This window comes from Mesoplodon mirus (assembly GCF_964341445.2).
Source record: "Mesoplodon mirus genome assembly, chromosome: 3".
NCBI lineage: Eukaryota > Metazoa > Chordata > Mammalia > Artiodactyla > Ziphiidae > Mesoplodon > Mesoplodon mirus.
The window spans coordinates 132238670-132253572 of record NC_138978.1 but is presented as its reverse complement, the minus strand read 5'-3'; the positions used below and the strand labels follow the sequence as shown (position 1 = coordinate 132253572).

Below are 14903 nucleotides of genomic sequence, written 5' to 3'. Positions count from 1 at the left end.
TTATAAATGAACAGTAATGAGTCTCCCTTTCTCCACATCCCATCCTTGGTACTATTCTCCTGAGGTAGCCACTTTTAACAGTTTCTACTTTTAGTTATTCCTGTGGTTACATTCATGACTTGAAGTGTATCTTTTGGTACAGTGTAAAGCTATCTGGACTTGTCTTTGCCTGGTTAGCCAAAAGATGGCCATATCAAACTGCATTGTACATTGCAGGTTAATAGTGTACTTTGAGAGTAGTGTACAATTGGCCTACGACTGTTGTTGGTCTTTAATCCCTGAGCCACTACCTACAGCCAAGGAAGCAGCCTTGACCTAGTTGGGTGAGGCAAAGGGTTACCCTGCCAGTGGGAGTATGGCATTTCTGGCAAGAGATTCCTCTTCTAACTGTTGGAGTTGGTGCCATGGCAGATTTTCCTGACTCAGGGAGTAAGTGTTGAGCCCTGGTCCAGCTGGTTAGATTATTTGTTGATTTTGATTATCTGCACCAATAAGCTGTTTCTCTGGCACAGATAATCAGAAGCAGGCAGTAATTTTCCATCTTCCTAGCAAAAATGCTTTTTGCATTTTGAAATTATAATAAAGTTTTATTCAGTTTTCTCCAAAACAGGACTTTATCTGGAAATTTTATTGAACTAAATCAAGAACTCTTTAGTCCTCAGTGATAACTATATATCCTTAGGCAGGTCTTTTTCTTCTACTTATATTTTTGCTCTTCTTGAAAGACAGAGAAAAATCAGTAGTAATGATACTAGCTGTCTTTTTTTCAGCTCTTACTATATGCTAGGCACTCTGCTAAGTACTCATCATCTCATTTTATCTTCACAGTAGTTTTAGGAGCTTGCTAGAGTTATCACTCCCATTTTAGACTGAAGAAACTGGTAAGAGTTGTGTCACTTGTCCAAGGTCACAGAGCTGGAAAGTGCCAGAGCTGTGTCTGAAACCCTGATTTGTGTTGACTCTTGGGCCCATGTTCTTTATCTCTGTGTTTGACTGACTTTCAGTGTGGCCTCTGACTTTTTATTACATGAGATTAAGAAAGCAGCTGCTTTATACTTAAAACCTAATTACCAATGTAAGGTTACATACGTTGTTGTTGTTGGAAAGTACTTATAAAACTTGTTGCACATTTTCTTTTTTATTTTAATTAATTAAATTTATTTTATTTTTGGCTGCATTGGATCTTCGTTGCTGTGAGCGGGCTTTCTATAATTGCAGAGAGCGGGGGCTACTCTTCGTTGTGGTGTGCGGGCTTCTCATTGCGGTGGCTTCTCTTGTTGTGGAGCACGGGCTCTAGACGCTCTGGCTTCAGTAGTTGTGGCACGCGGGCTCAGTAGTTGTGGCTTGTGGGCTCTAGAGCGCAGGCTCAGGAGTTGTGGCACACAGGCTTAGTTGCTCCACGGCATGTGGTATCCCCCAGGACCAGGGCTCGAACCTGTGTCCACTACATTCTCAGGCGGACTCCTAACCACTGCACCACCAGGGAAGTCCTTGCACCTTTTCTTTTGAAGAAAGTTTGGAATTTTATACATTTTCTATTTCTGTCATTTTTTTTGTATCCTCTCAATTCAAAATTCTTTGTTGTCTCCTGATAGCTCTCCTTTTATTGATATTTACATCTACTCATCATGTTCTCTTTATACTTCTGTCTTAAGTGTCTCTGCTTCTCATGTTTGGAGTATTGCACCTGTCTTTGTGTGGTCTCCCTACTGCCAGTCTCTACTATCTTAATGATCATACACATTGATCCAGTTTTTTGAAGCTCTGCTCTCATATTGCATACCTGTTTAAACCATTTCCCCCTCATTCTCTATAAGAAAAATACAGCTTTATAAATCTAGAATTCAAGATGTTTCATAATTGGTCTAATCTATCATTCCATGAGTTTATGTGGCCTTACCTTCTTTCCCACTTTTCTTGCCCATGCTAGTGTATCCCTAATCTGGCCTGCTGAAGCACAGATTTTCTCTAAATCTCATTTGTTGTTTTTTATATGCTTTGTATTTTGATAGTCTTTTTGTGTGTTTATGTCTCATTTACTCAACTGAATTGTTAAGTCCTGAGTGTAGAGATGGAAACTCTCTGAGTCCACCATAATATTTAGTATAGATTCTTGCATATAGCACTGTGTAAAAAAATAATGAATGAATTTTTGAAATTTTAAAATTAATGTATAATTCCAATTCTATATTTCTTTGCTTTTTTGTTAATTTCATAAATGTTAGACAAAATTTAGGAGACTTTTATATTTTTCCATCTCTTTAATTATGTTTAGTTATGAATGGAAGTATATTGATATAACTTTAACAGTTAAAAATATTTTAAACAAACCAGTTTCACTTAGTATCCTAATCTGCAAGATATAGAAAATCTACTCTGAATGAAAGCAATATACTCATTATTACTTAGGATTTTTTAAAATAAATAACTTATAGTAAGTTGTTTTATTATATTGTTGGTAATGTACAGTTTTGATGGGGATAAACTGAATATTTGTAGTGTAATAAATGTAGAAAAATAAATTATTTAGTTTATCCTGCCTGATATATTAAATATAATTGTAGATTGTTCAGAATATTGAGTAATGACGTGAGGAAATTAGAATGTACTTAAATACCCAGTTTAAAACTCTACTTAGACATGGTTTTGTTTTCTAAGAGTGGATTGCATTTTTGTGTATTAAAATTGCTTCTTGCTTTCTGCTGAATTTGAAAACGTTTCAACCCTTTACTTTCCCCTTTTTTGTTTTAGTAGTCTTGTTTTAGTAGTCTGAATATTTATCTCTTCTATTTTCTTTTTATTTAAATTATGGAGGTTCCATAATAAATAAATATTTGTACTTTAATGTATAAATTATTTAAACTATGTTCTATGTAACATATTTTTGCTTTGAAATATTTGAGTTTCAGTAAAAAAACGATAATTTCATACTGACACCAAAGAATAAACTATCATAAATTTTCATATGTTTTAGATGTTTATTAATCTTAGAGTGCTTTTGTTGCCTTTGTAAAATGCAATTATAATGCAATATTATTTTAGCTCAGAAATGTCATACATTCAAAACGCTTGAAGGTTCTCATGCTTTATTTTTTCCTAAATTATTTTTTTCCAAATAATATTGTGCATCATAATGATGCCTTCTTTTACACCTCACGTTTTTCTTAAAGATATCTTAAATTATTTTACGATCTAGTTTGGTTTTCAAAACATCCAAATGAAACCATAAATGTATCTTTTAAAAAAAAGACTCTCATATTTGATGTAAATCACTGCACATGTCTGATCTAATCTCACAAACAGAAATGTTGTATTTTAAAAATAGTGACTTTTTAAGTTCGTATTATTTTTTAAAGGGACTGAGCCTTAGATTCAAAGTGCAGATTATCCATTTTGACTATTATCATTTAATCATTTCATTTTTAAAATTAGACTGAATCTTACAATCTGAAAAATCCTCACTAATGTGCAGTTTGGGCTGTGTTAATTCCCTTTGTCATAAAATGGAAGCCAGCCTAAATTTTCTAATAATTTTTCATCACATTAAAATTCATGGCAAAAATAAAAATGAGATAATTTTGAATTCAAGTGCATATATTTTATAGGATGCTTTTTCCCTCTTCTCTCTACCTAAGGAAATAGAGAAATTGAGTTTAGAACTGAGTGAAAGCAAGCAGCACTTGGAACAGGAGCAGCAGAAGGCAACCCGGGCCAGAGAGGAGTGCCTGAAACTGACAGAACTGCTGGGCAAATCTGAGCACCAACTGCACCTCACCAGGTACTGCCTAATCCCATTATGCACCATAGCACCAATTTCATTCCACTGATTTTTGCCACAGGCTTCCAAACAGTTGTTAGAGTTAAGTCTTAGTCATTCAATTAACACACAGTTTTTAGGCATATTAAGAAAAGTGGAGACGTGGTAAGCAAAACACCCAGACATGTGAATGATAAGTGTGGCAGGGAATTACTGATATATTACAAAACCTTTCATCTACAATGCTCAAATATTTAGGTGGTTCTCTAACAATATAAGCAAAATGACATATTTCTTCTACCACTACACTACCTCTCATGTTAATTCTGTGTCTAATAAAAATGTTGAACTGAAGTATCTGAGGAATATATTTAGGAAAATAATCAAATACTGTCAGTGGTGAAAGAGACAAAGTAAAAGACATTCTAAGATGCAAACTGAGATGGAACTGATACAAAATAAGCAACCTGAGTCCTAAGGAGGTGTAAAATTTAGAGATGAAATTGATTAGCACTGTTCATGTTTAAACCATTACTATAACCATGCTTACACTATCATGATTTCAAATTACATTGCTTCCATCATGAGATATTGTGATGTGATCATCATTGTCATAAAACTTTAGTAAACATGTAGCTCAGCCCTAAATTACAGTAAGACATTTTTGGTAGTAAACATTGGGCAATTTGCTGTATTGGAAACACATACACACATGCATAAATATACACAGAGAAAAATTTAAACTGAAATTGTAGGTAAGTCACATTACCATATAAATGGGTTCCTTTTCCCTTTGAGTTTTAGTACAGTTTTTCAGTTTTCAGATCAAGGCTTTGGGTTTGTTCAATTCTTAGAGTTTTCCAGTTTTTAGAGAGAACTTTGTCTAAATACACATATAAGTTTATAAAATTTGGTTTATTCATAAATTAGAAAAACACTGGTCTTCTAATCATAGTAATATGTTGAATTTAAACTATGAAAGGGGACTGATCCCTTTTACATTAAATATGACAATGTAATTCTGAGCACGGTATGATAACAGATGGAGAAAAGCACCACTTGAACAGCCTGCATTTGGAGAAAAAAAATATTCTAGAGGTTGGTGAACCTCCCAAAGTTTTGGGTTAGTGTTAAGATGCCTCTAGTTCTGTTAAAATCAAACTTGGTTAAAAACATTTTGTTATGATAATATTCCAAATGGTTTGCCAACTTCCTTTTTAAACAATGAAAGAAAAAGAGAAGAAAGAAGGAGAAAGAGAGAAAGGAAAAAATGAAAGAAAGAAAACAAATCATTTATACATGTGTGATATCTGGAAAAATCCCAAGAGATGAAACACTTTTATGAGAAAAAATTTCTTAATATTACAGAACAGTAACCATTCTTTTAATGCCCATTTAGAGTATTGTCATTGTAGAACTGAGAATGTAATGTTAACATAGTTCCTATGTTATTTAATCTTAGAAGTTTTGGAATTTAGCTTGATCATGATAGTTAACCGTTCTTCTTCTCTGTCAGACTTCTATTGAGAACCAACCATTTGTGTGCTAAGTACCACTAACCCACAGAAATAAGACAGCTTTTAATGTCTTAGTGTGGCTGAGCTTCAATAAATAAATATTAATGCTGGTTTTGTCCCCTTTGCCATTCTGTCTTATTCAGAGAGTTAATTTCTGAAGTCAAAGTCCATAGAGAGCTTTCCTGTGCAGTATCAATTTGTACTGTCTGACAAGATCCATTTCTTGCAAGTAAAGCATATTAAGATGCAGCAACTGCTGAAAATGGACTGGTGGTAACTAATTCCTTTGTTCTTAAGAAAAACGGTTTTGCTTGGTTCCATAGAAAGCTTTGTCTATTGAGCTTTATTTACAACACGTCTACCAAAATTTAACTTAGTCTTATAGAAAATAAAACTTAATTACCTATTTTCTAAATGTAGTACTCTTTTGTAAGCATTTTACACTTAGTCTATATTGATGTTTTATAAAATCCACATTCATAAATTTAAAGATGACAGTAAAAAATGGAAGGAACTGTGTATATCTCTCTTTTGCACTGAAAATGTGACTTGGTTGTTGGGCTAAATATTTCTGATATATAATTTGGGGTTTTTTAGAGTTTGCTTCCCCTCACCATTCTTTATTGATTCATATACTCAAGTGTATGACTGGGAAACTTCACGTCTTTCTTTTCCAGTGTAAACCAGCTGAAACAAATAAATCCCACACAGGTAGTGCTTCATTTAGTCTTAATTTAAATATTTTGAGAGGCATATTCTAAACAAAGTTTAAAATTAAATATGAAAAAGATGATATAAAGTAATGATAAAATAAGGATTCAAACCTTCTAGGGCAAAGACAATTAAAACTGGGGTAGAAATCCACAGGCAAATCTGAAAGAAAAATAACCTGTCACTTTTTTGGAATTTCCCTTTATTGTCTAATTGGACTTAAAAATAGAAAATAGAAATTTGTTTATTGAAGGACCCAATTAGTAAATATAACATTCACTTATTTAACAAGTATTTATTGAGCACCTACTAACGTTTAAGTACATTGGATGGCCCTGGACATAGAGAGAAAAAAAAAACTCAGTTCCTACCCTTAGGTTGTTCACACGCTACTAAGGAGCCAAATCTATATATGCAATTATAATAGAGTGTGATAACAGTGTAATTAGAGAAGTGAAGATTGCCGCAGGAGCACATACAAAGGAGAACTGGCTCATTCTACATTGCCGCTGAAGGTGATAGGGAAAGCTTTCTGAGTTCATGAACAGGAGTCCTCAAAGTGGAGAAAGGTGGGGTGAATACCCCAGGTAGAGGGAACAATATATGCAAAGACATAAAGATGGGAGGGAATATAAACTCTACAGTCACATTAGGTGTTTGGCAAGAGACAAACCTGGAAAGGGGAGAAGAAAGAGAGGAAGGGTCTTGTGGGCCATATTCTGGAGTTACCCTTGATGTACTTTAATCAGGGCTGCCAACATGATCAACTTTTTGGGTTGGGATCCTAACTCAGACAGCTGTGTAGAGAGTGAAATTGGAGAGTTGTTGTAGGAGACAAGAAGGCCAGTTAGAACAGAGGTGGAAGCTACAGCCCATAGGCCAAATCTGGCACATTTTTTTTATGGTCCATGAGCTATCGATGTTTTCTATATTTTTAAAGGGTTGGGGGGAAAAAGAAAAACAATGTTTTATGACACATAAAAATTATACATGCATAAGTAAAATTTTATTGGACACAGCCATGATTATCCTTTATGTATTATGTGTAGCACTGCCATGGCAGAATTGAGTATGGTCCTCAAAGCCTAAAATAGTTATTATCTGGCCCTTTATAGAAAACGTTTACAGTTCCTCAGTTGCGAGGCTGTTTAACTCAAGTAAGAAGTCAAGAGAGCTTGAACTATGATAGGATCCAATGTGTATTTAAAGAAGGTAATTGAAAGGCACTGTGAAAACAGATTGGTTGTAGAAGAGATGATTGGCAGATACTCCAATTAGAATATAAGTACAGTAGTAGTCCTCAGCTGTGACTGAGCCAGTAAAATGGAAAGGAAATAGTATCTTCAAGAGGCATTTAAGGTAGTGATAAGAGAGGCTAGAATTAAAGGTGATTCCAAAGTTTCTAGTCTGTGTTAACTGGATGATCCATCAATTCAACTAGGGAATGTAGAAGGAGTAGCAGAGGGAAGAATATGTTTTATTTCAGAACTCCGATGGAGATGTCCAGTGTAGATCTAGCATGAGGAGAAAGATCAGGACTAGAGGTTTAGATCTGGGTACTTTTACATAAAGATATTGTAGCCGAAGGAGTGGGTGAAAGCATGTAGAGAGGACCATGTTTTCAAGTACTGTGGAAGAATAGCTAAGGAGACTGAAATGGGACCTTCAGTGTTTAAGAAAAGAATAAAGAGTGATTCAAAGTATGCTTTTGGTGAAGTAACAATTAAAACCACACACTTTACTAAGGGTGTGGGGGGGCGGTTGGTAGGTATCCTAGGGTTAAGGAAACTGAGTTATAGTATCTTCTCACAGGCATTCACTACCTTTGCAACTTTTGACAAATTACTTAATTCTTTGAACCCACATAACTTACCTGTAAAATTAGGTTAGACGAGATCATCAAGTTTCCTTCCAGCTCTGATAGTCAATGATTCTAACAATGATTTAAGACAATGCATTATTAAATTCCTGTTTCTGGACATTGGGTATTTAAATTGCTTGGAGTATCCTGTGTTTAAAATGTTTCCTTAGTTTGAAGCTCAAAGAGATTTCATAGAAATGTCCTTCCTACCCACCATTTACATTCTTCATAATTTAGGCTCTGCCAGCTTCTCATAAGGGTTATGAAAATACTCTCCTAACATCCTTCCAATCTCTTGTGCCAGCCACTGCTAAGTGGATATCCATAAGCACTGTCTTGACTCTGTTACCTGCTCTCAAAACCTTCGTTGGTGCCATGCTATTGTAGAAGGTCCAGACCACTCAGCATTTAAGGTTGCCTGACAGGCTCCCAACCTTCTGGTTTTATTTCACTGCTACCAGTTTCATCCTCTCACATGCTGATTGCCAACATGTGATTTAAGCAGATGCAGCCCTCCTTCAATTTTTGGACTTTTCTCCCCTTTTACTGTTCTCTACACCCGGAATACCCCTTTGAGCTTCTCTAGCCCTATTGTAATCTTACCTTCTTTTCCAGGTCTCCCTGAAATCCTGATTTTTCCACTGTAGTCCTCCCTGATGACCCATGCCAGAGGGAGCACGTTTCCCTCTGATTCATCCTTCCTACTTAGAGCTGAAGGCACTTCCTACTACTGAACAAATTCCTCAAAACAGGAAAAATGAAAATCTGAAAAAAATAAATTCATACTCTGAAGTTTTTATGTACCTGCTAGTCTCCCCTTCTATAATGCATTATTCCTCAAGTGGGAGGAGAGGCCTTATTAATATTACATTTTTCAAAGCACCTACCTCAGCCCTTTGCAAAGAGTTGGAGCTCAATAAGTCATTATTATAGGAATGGTTAATATATTGCAAGTTTACGACTATTTGTTCAAAGCCCAGTATTGATATATAAATAAACAAATATATACATATATATGTATTATCAGGTATATCAGGGTAAAAAATAAGACATGGAGTTAAGATTGAAAATTTTTGTGGGGAATTTTTCTTGTACATATTATACTATGTTATGATTTTGTAATATTTTTTCATTTTTAACTTAGTATGCACATACTTGTTTAAGCATAGCCGAATCAAATGATAACCATTCTAACAATTCAAGTAGGGTTGGTAAAGTGTAGTATGCCTCTCCCCTAAATATGCTCACTTGAAAACCTCAGACACACACACACACACACACATACACACACACAAAGATTTTAAACTAGAGGTCTCTGTAATTAAAAGATAGCCCCTCTGACAGTGTTTGAAACCAGTGCCTAATAAACATGATCATTAAGCATACATAGCCCAGTATACATGTAAACAAAAGCAAGACTACTCCCTTGCCAGTTATGTCTTTGCTAGTAGTAGTCAAACAACTTCTTTCTTTTCAATAACAAACTTCGAAGTACATTTAAAGATATCTGTTCATGTATTTGCTCACTCTGCATGGAACGTTTGCTGTTACAAGACACTGTGCTAGGGATGATGGGAGATATAAATATAAAGTAGCTTCATATGCTGCCCTTCAGAAGCTTATAGGCTAGTGGGGAAGAAAAAAAATACACAAAGAGTTGGTAAGATAAATGATAAGAACCAGAAGGGAGATTCCAGATAAAGTATTACAGGGACAGAGGGACAGGTAATTTCTTAGCGATCCTTGGTAGCATTTGGATATAGGAAAATGGAAATGAAGGAAGTTTCATGGGAAATTCCAGAGGGAAAAATGGCATTTGGGAGGTACACATGCATACATAAGAGTAAGTTAAATACATACAAGTATCAGTCTCTGAGGTTAAGAATATATTCATCTTAGGATCTGCTTGGTACCATGCCACATGAAGTAGCTTTTTAAAAAATAATAATAGAGGTAGGAGCTAAAGGCAAGGGGCCATCATTTACTGAACCTCTACTGTGCTCTGGGAACTGAGCTGAGTGCTTTTCATTTATCCCTCCCAATAGCCCTGTAAGATGCAGACTACTATTTCCTTGTTTTACAGTTGATGTAACTAGGCACAAAGAAACCAAACGATTCATCTAAGGTCACACAGCCGGTATGTATTTGAAACCCAGCAATTTGCTTGCAAAGCCTATACAGTTATCCATCAGGCTGTAGTTCTATGTGAATTAGTAGGAAAATGGATTAATGCGATTGTTTCTAAAAGACAACCAAGAAAATCTGTAACGTAAATTTATAATAGAGATTAGTGTTAGCTGGTCCCTTATACACTGATATAAATACCTGTCAGTGAACTGTAGTCTTGGCTATGCTTTTCCTAAGAAACAGTGTCCTTTGGCTCATCATTTGCCTTAGTCATTTAACACATTGTAATACAACTATCATTCTCCTTTACTTCACTCCTTTTTTACCCAAGAGGAGAGAGAAGCTTTTATTAAAAAGTGGAAATTCCTTCACATATTTGTTTTTGACATGTCCCAACATCTTTAAAAAGCTATAGAATTTAAATCCCTCTCACAAGACTACCATTTACATACATGTGGGCAGATTACTTTATGATATTACATATTAGGCTCCAGCTTATATCAGCAGGGCTACCTTTAAAATGTGTATTTCCCCTTTTACATAAATAACGTTTTTAATGATATGTACTTCAAAGCACTTCTTACAGCAGGAATCTAAGAGAGGTCCATAAAATAGGTATTATGCTATGACCGACTTTTGTGATCTAGATGGGACAATTTGACCTTATGACCTTGAGAGATAGCAACTTGAGCTATAGTGTTCGTATCTTTTTGAAAGTGAGAAAGAGTATAAGAGAGAAGTCACCAGGTTATCCGATTATGATGGGTGCTTTACTTGGGGAGAGGTGATTAAGGCTTCCATTCCAGAGCCTTTAGCTTCCACCTAATAACTATTGGTAAGTGCATTCTTAGTGGTTTGACCTCTCAGATTACCAGTATGAGTCAGGACTCTTTGGTTGAGGTAATAGAAACCCCAAAAGGGGGAGTTATTAGTTTGATAACCAGACCATGTAAAACCCAGGTGCGACTGGGGCCTCAGGGTTTCTTGGACCAGGGACTCCAGGTGGCACCATCGTGCAGTTATTTTCTGTCAATCGCAGGGCTCGACTTCTGTCTGAATGTTGGCTCATTCTTTCAGGTTCTTCCACAGCATGGAGCCACATCCTTCAATCTGAACTAAACATAAAGGAGATGCCCTTGATTTCAAACTGTAAGAATGTGATGTCCTGGCTCCTCCACTTCCAATTCAGAACCTTCAGTTCAAATTTCAAAGCTGACTCATGTGCACACACACCCTTTTGGGTGCTGTAGCTGGCAGCCTTGGCAGAACCTCAAGAGTAAGGGAAGAGAGTTGTACTAAGCAAGGGGAGGTGCTCTTACTAGGGGAAGGTTGTCAGGATCCTGAGTAAATAAAACAGCAGATGTCCCTTCTATTGTCTTTTCAACAATCCCTGCTTTTTTCCTTTGGTTAAGGGATGGTTGGAAGTGGAAAGAGAAAGAGGAGTACATCTCTGTCATGTTGGTTTGAGAGAGATTCTCTATTGTCAACATAAATCCAAGGAGGCATGATCAGTTCTCCACAGGGATGCTTTGTGGTTTTATTTAAAGAACTCTTAGAATATAAAAAGAGAGATATAAAGGATGCATAGGTGAATGTTTAGCACATGCCAAGCACTGTGCCTTGTTTTCCTATAACAGTGCTATATAGTAAGTGTGGTCCATGGTGGGCTGTAGGTTACTACTCTGTGGCAAGATAGATCCAAAGGTGAAAGTGTTTGGAAACGTTTTTATCATTTTAAATTGCTGCGATATCCAAGTACGTGGTCAGTGTGCTCTTTTTTTTTGTATCTTTAAATTAAAAAAACATTTCTAATAATTCTTTTTTTTGCATTTTACAAAGCTAATGCTTTGTAAAAGATTAGATATTTTACACAAGAAGCTTGAGACACCCTGCTTTCTCAGTCAGAACAACCAGCCCAAGGAAGCCGAGTCTTGGAAGGGTGAGACAAGGAGTCACACAGGGGGAAGAAGGAGGCAGACTTTGAACTGGGTCCATCACACTCTAGAACCTGTGATCTGGATTCGTGTTCACAAAGAAGCATAAAAACATTATTCAAAGCTAACTAGAAATACTTTGGGGATTGTAAATTCTCAGTTCATGGGCCAGGAAGCAGGCCTTTTTCATCTCTGTGTCTCCAGCACCAAGTTCGTCAGCAGGCTATTTGACAAGATCTCTGTAAATGCTGGATAAACGTGCCTTTCATCTTTGTTGTTAGTGAAAGATTCAGAAGGAACTGCACTCTTCTTCAGGTGACAACTAGCTTAGGTCAAAAGAACAAGCTTTCAATATCTCTTCCTTTGAAGGGGATGGTATAACATTGACATGTATTCTTGCTATTCCATAGTGAACTGTATCTTTTTTTTCCAAATTATTGAGGAATTTTTAGCCTTAAGTTTCCATTTAAAAGTTAAGTTCATTTTTTTTCTTATACTCCTTTCATGAATAAATTAAGCAGAGAACGTGTCAAAAATAATTTTAAATGGATATATGTGCAACCAACATCTTCAAGTCTTGAAATAGACAGCCTGGGTACTGTTTTAAATTGCGTCCTCTTTTCCTTCCCCCACCCAGTATCAGAGGGAACAGGCTGTCAGAGAGCCAGGAAAGACAAGGGATTTCAGTTTGCTCTGGTGGACACCACGTTGCCCAAGCCCACTCAGCTCCACCTGTTTGATGGGCTAAGAACCCTGGTCTCAGTGTGGCCCGGGACAGGGGAGGTTAGAGTCAGAGGCTGCCAGGGAATGTGTCTCTGAAGGTTCTGCTTAGCGTTCCCTGGCTTGCTTCTCTCAGTCTGTGAAGCCCGAATGTGTGTGCAATGAAAATCCACGCTGGGATGTACTCTTCTCCCTGCCGCACAGGCCCACAGCCTGGAGCATGGTGGTGGTGGCTGCCAATTCATTTTCTGAAGAAGCCCAGAGGAAACTGAGAAGGCATTGTCCACACCACTTGCCTGATTCAAAACAATGAACGTTAAGTTCAATGAAAATAGGAGAAAAAAAAGCAAGAGCAGAATTGTTATCCTAGTAGCCCTAAGTCTGAATAATTTTCTGCAGGAAAGCTCTGCTCTCTAATACTAATTTAAGGTAAAAGAAGTATAAAAGATCATCAACTTAGTATTAGGCATTACTTACTTGTAATTTAATGTCTCCCTGATACCCACAAGTAGATCGTAGAGTGATTCATTGGTTGGTAAATCCTGGAATCAAAGCTCATTTTAAAGATACTGAGAAAAGAGGAGGCTTGGACAGTGCCCACCTCGGCCATGTCTCATGGAGGACCAGGGCCCAATTCAAGTAAACAAACTTTTATTAAGCTACTACTTTATTAGATTGGCCAAGCAGAGGAGACGGTTCCCTGAACTCAGGAACTCAGAGTGGGTACAAGAGAGGTCAGAAAATGTTTGGAAGCAGCCTGTAAAGCCGATGACCAGCTGAGCAAAGACTGCTTCACCTTGGGTCTGTGTGGCCTCTCCCCAGCAAGCGCAGGTCACCTGTGGGAGGGTTGAGCATCCCCTGCCCTGACCAAGTGATGGGGAGGGTGGGGCACAGGGAGAGTGTCAAAGGAATTCCTGCAGGGAGGGTACCAGTGTCTTTGTAACTTATCCCTCTGACACCTATGTGTGACTACCTCCAAGAAGCCTATTATTGAGCAAGGGATTTACCAAAAGAATGCACCCTGTGTTGAGGGAGTAGTTATAAATATAACTGTACCCACAAAAGAATTATATAAAATAAAGTAACAAGTCACTATGGGAATATATGCAAGAGATAGATGTAGGCAGTGTTCAAGATGGGGCCTTAAAAGTGGGTTTTAGCAGTGTTCAAGATTTTCTGATCTTCCAATAGCAGATCTGAAGTGTGGTTCACCTGGCTGTGCATAGTTCTGTTTACGATTATCTTCTGTCGCCTTGGGAAAAATCTCCTACTGTACTTTATTTCCTGCAGATCTTTACTGTGATTTTATGAGGATATATGTGAGTATGAAAATCATTTAAACTCATTCAGGTTTCTGTAAATCTGAGGTGCTGCTCATCTATTCAGGGACTCCTATGCTATTAATAATGAATTCATGTAAAATTAATTATCAGTCACAATGTGTTGCTCAATCTAGAAAATGTTAGGGCAGTGATCAAATTATTCAAGTCCTTTTTTTGCAAGGTGGTGGTGGTGACAAATTAGGGACACAAAGAGAGTATATTGTTAAATATATGACTTCCTATTTTCTAAATCTTAAGTAGTCCTCTTTGTCTTTAGAGGAAAAACCGTCTTGCCATTCCTGATATTAACTGTTTGTTAAACAAGATCTAACGGAAGCAGCTCCACAACTAGGGGCTCTTTAAGCTCTGCTTTGTTGCACTGATGGCAATTCTCTATTCTTAGCCTATTTCTGAAATAAGGCATTTATTCGCAATCATTCGCAAGTGAATTAATCATCAATGTTTGGGTTGAAGAAAGCTGATAATTATATTAAGGAATAATAAAATTAATCTACAGTGAAAATAGAGCCCATGTCAGAACTCTAGATGTACCCAAACTCAGATCCTGCACTCAGACTAATTTCCACAAAGAATTATCTGTTAAAAGTGGAAGAAAGAATGACAGCATGAGACAACTCATGTAACTAATAAACTTTAAAAATGCTGTTTCATATGTTTGCTTTTCATTAAATTCAGGAATGGTTCCGACTATGTTGTTGTGATTCAGTCAACATTTATTCCTATCTGTTTTTCATATACAAAGGCTTAGGGATGCCAGCAAATAAACTGTTAACGGAGAATTAACTTCTTTGGCATGCTTTCATACTTATCTTCCAAATTAAAGAAAATGAAATGGGCAGAAACAGAGTGTAGATTACCTCCTTTTTGTCAAAAATGGTGGGAATTTGAAAATTAATAATAAAAAAGGGAACAGATGCAGTAACATGCCAGAGG

At 36.7% G+C, this 14903-nt stretch overlaps 1 protein-coding gene across 7 annotated transcripts in view; it reads left to right on the top strand.

Annotated features, from left to right (window-relative positions):
• SDCCAG8 (SHH signaling and ciliogenesis regulator SDCCAG8) overlaps positions 1 to 14903 on the top strand; it is a 265165-nt gene that overhangs the window by 130425 nt on the left and 119837 nt on the right. For 6 of the 7 annotated variants that reach the window (XM_082615995.1, XM_082615996.1, XM_082615994.1 and 3 more), the window contains one exon: positions 3636 to 3778. In XM_082615995.1, coding sequence (XP_082472121.1) covers positions 3636 to 3778 — 143 coding nt within the window. Of the gene's footprint in view, positions 1 to 3635; positions 3779 to 5417; positions 5548 to 11050; positions 11157 to 14903 lie in introns of those variants that run through there. The other variant, XR_014293561.1, reaches the window with a different exon arrangement.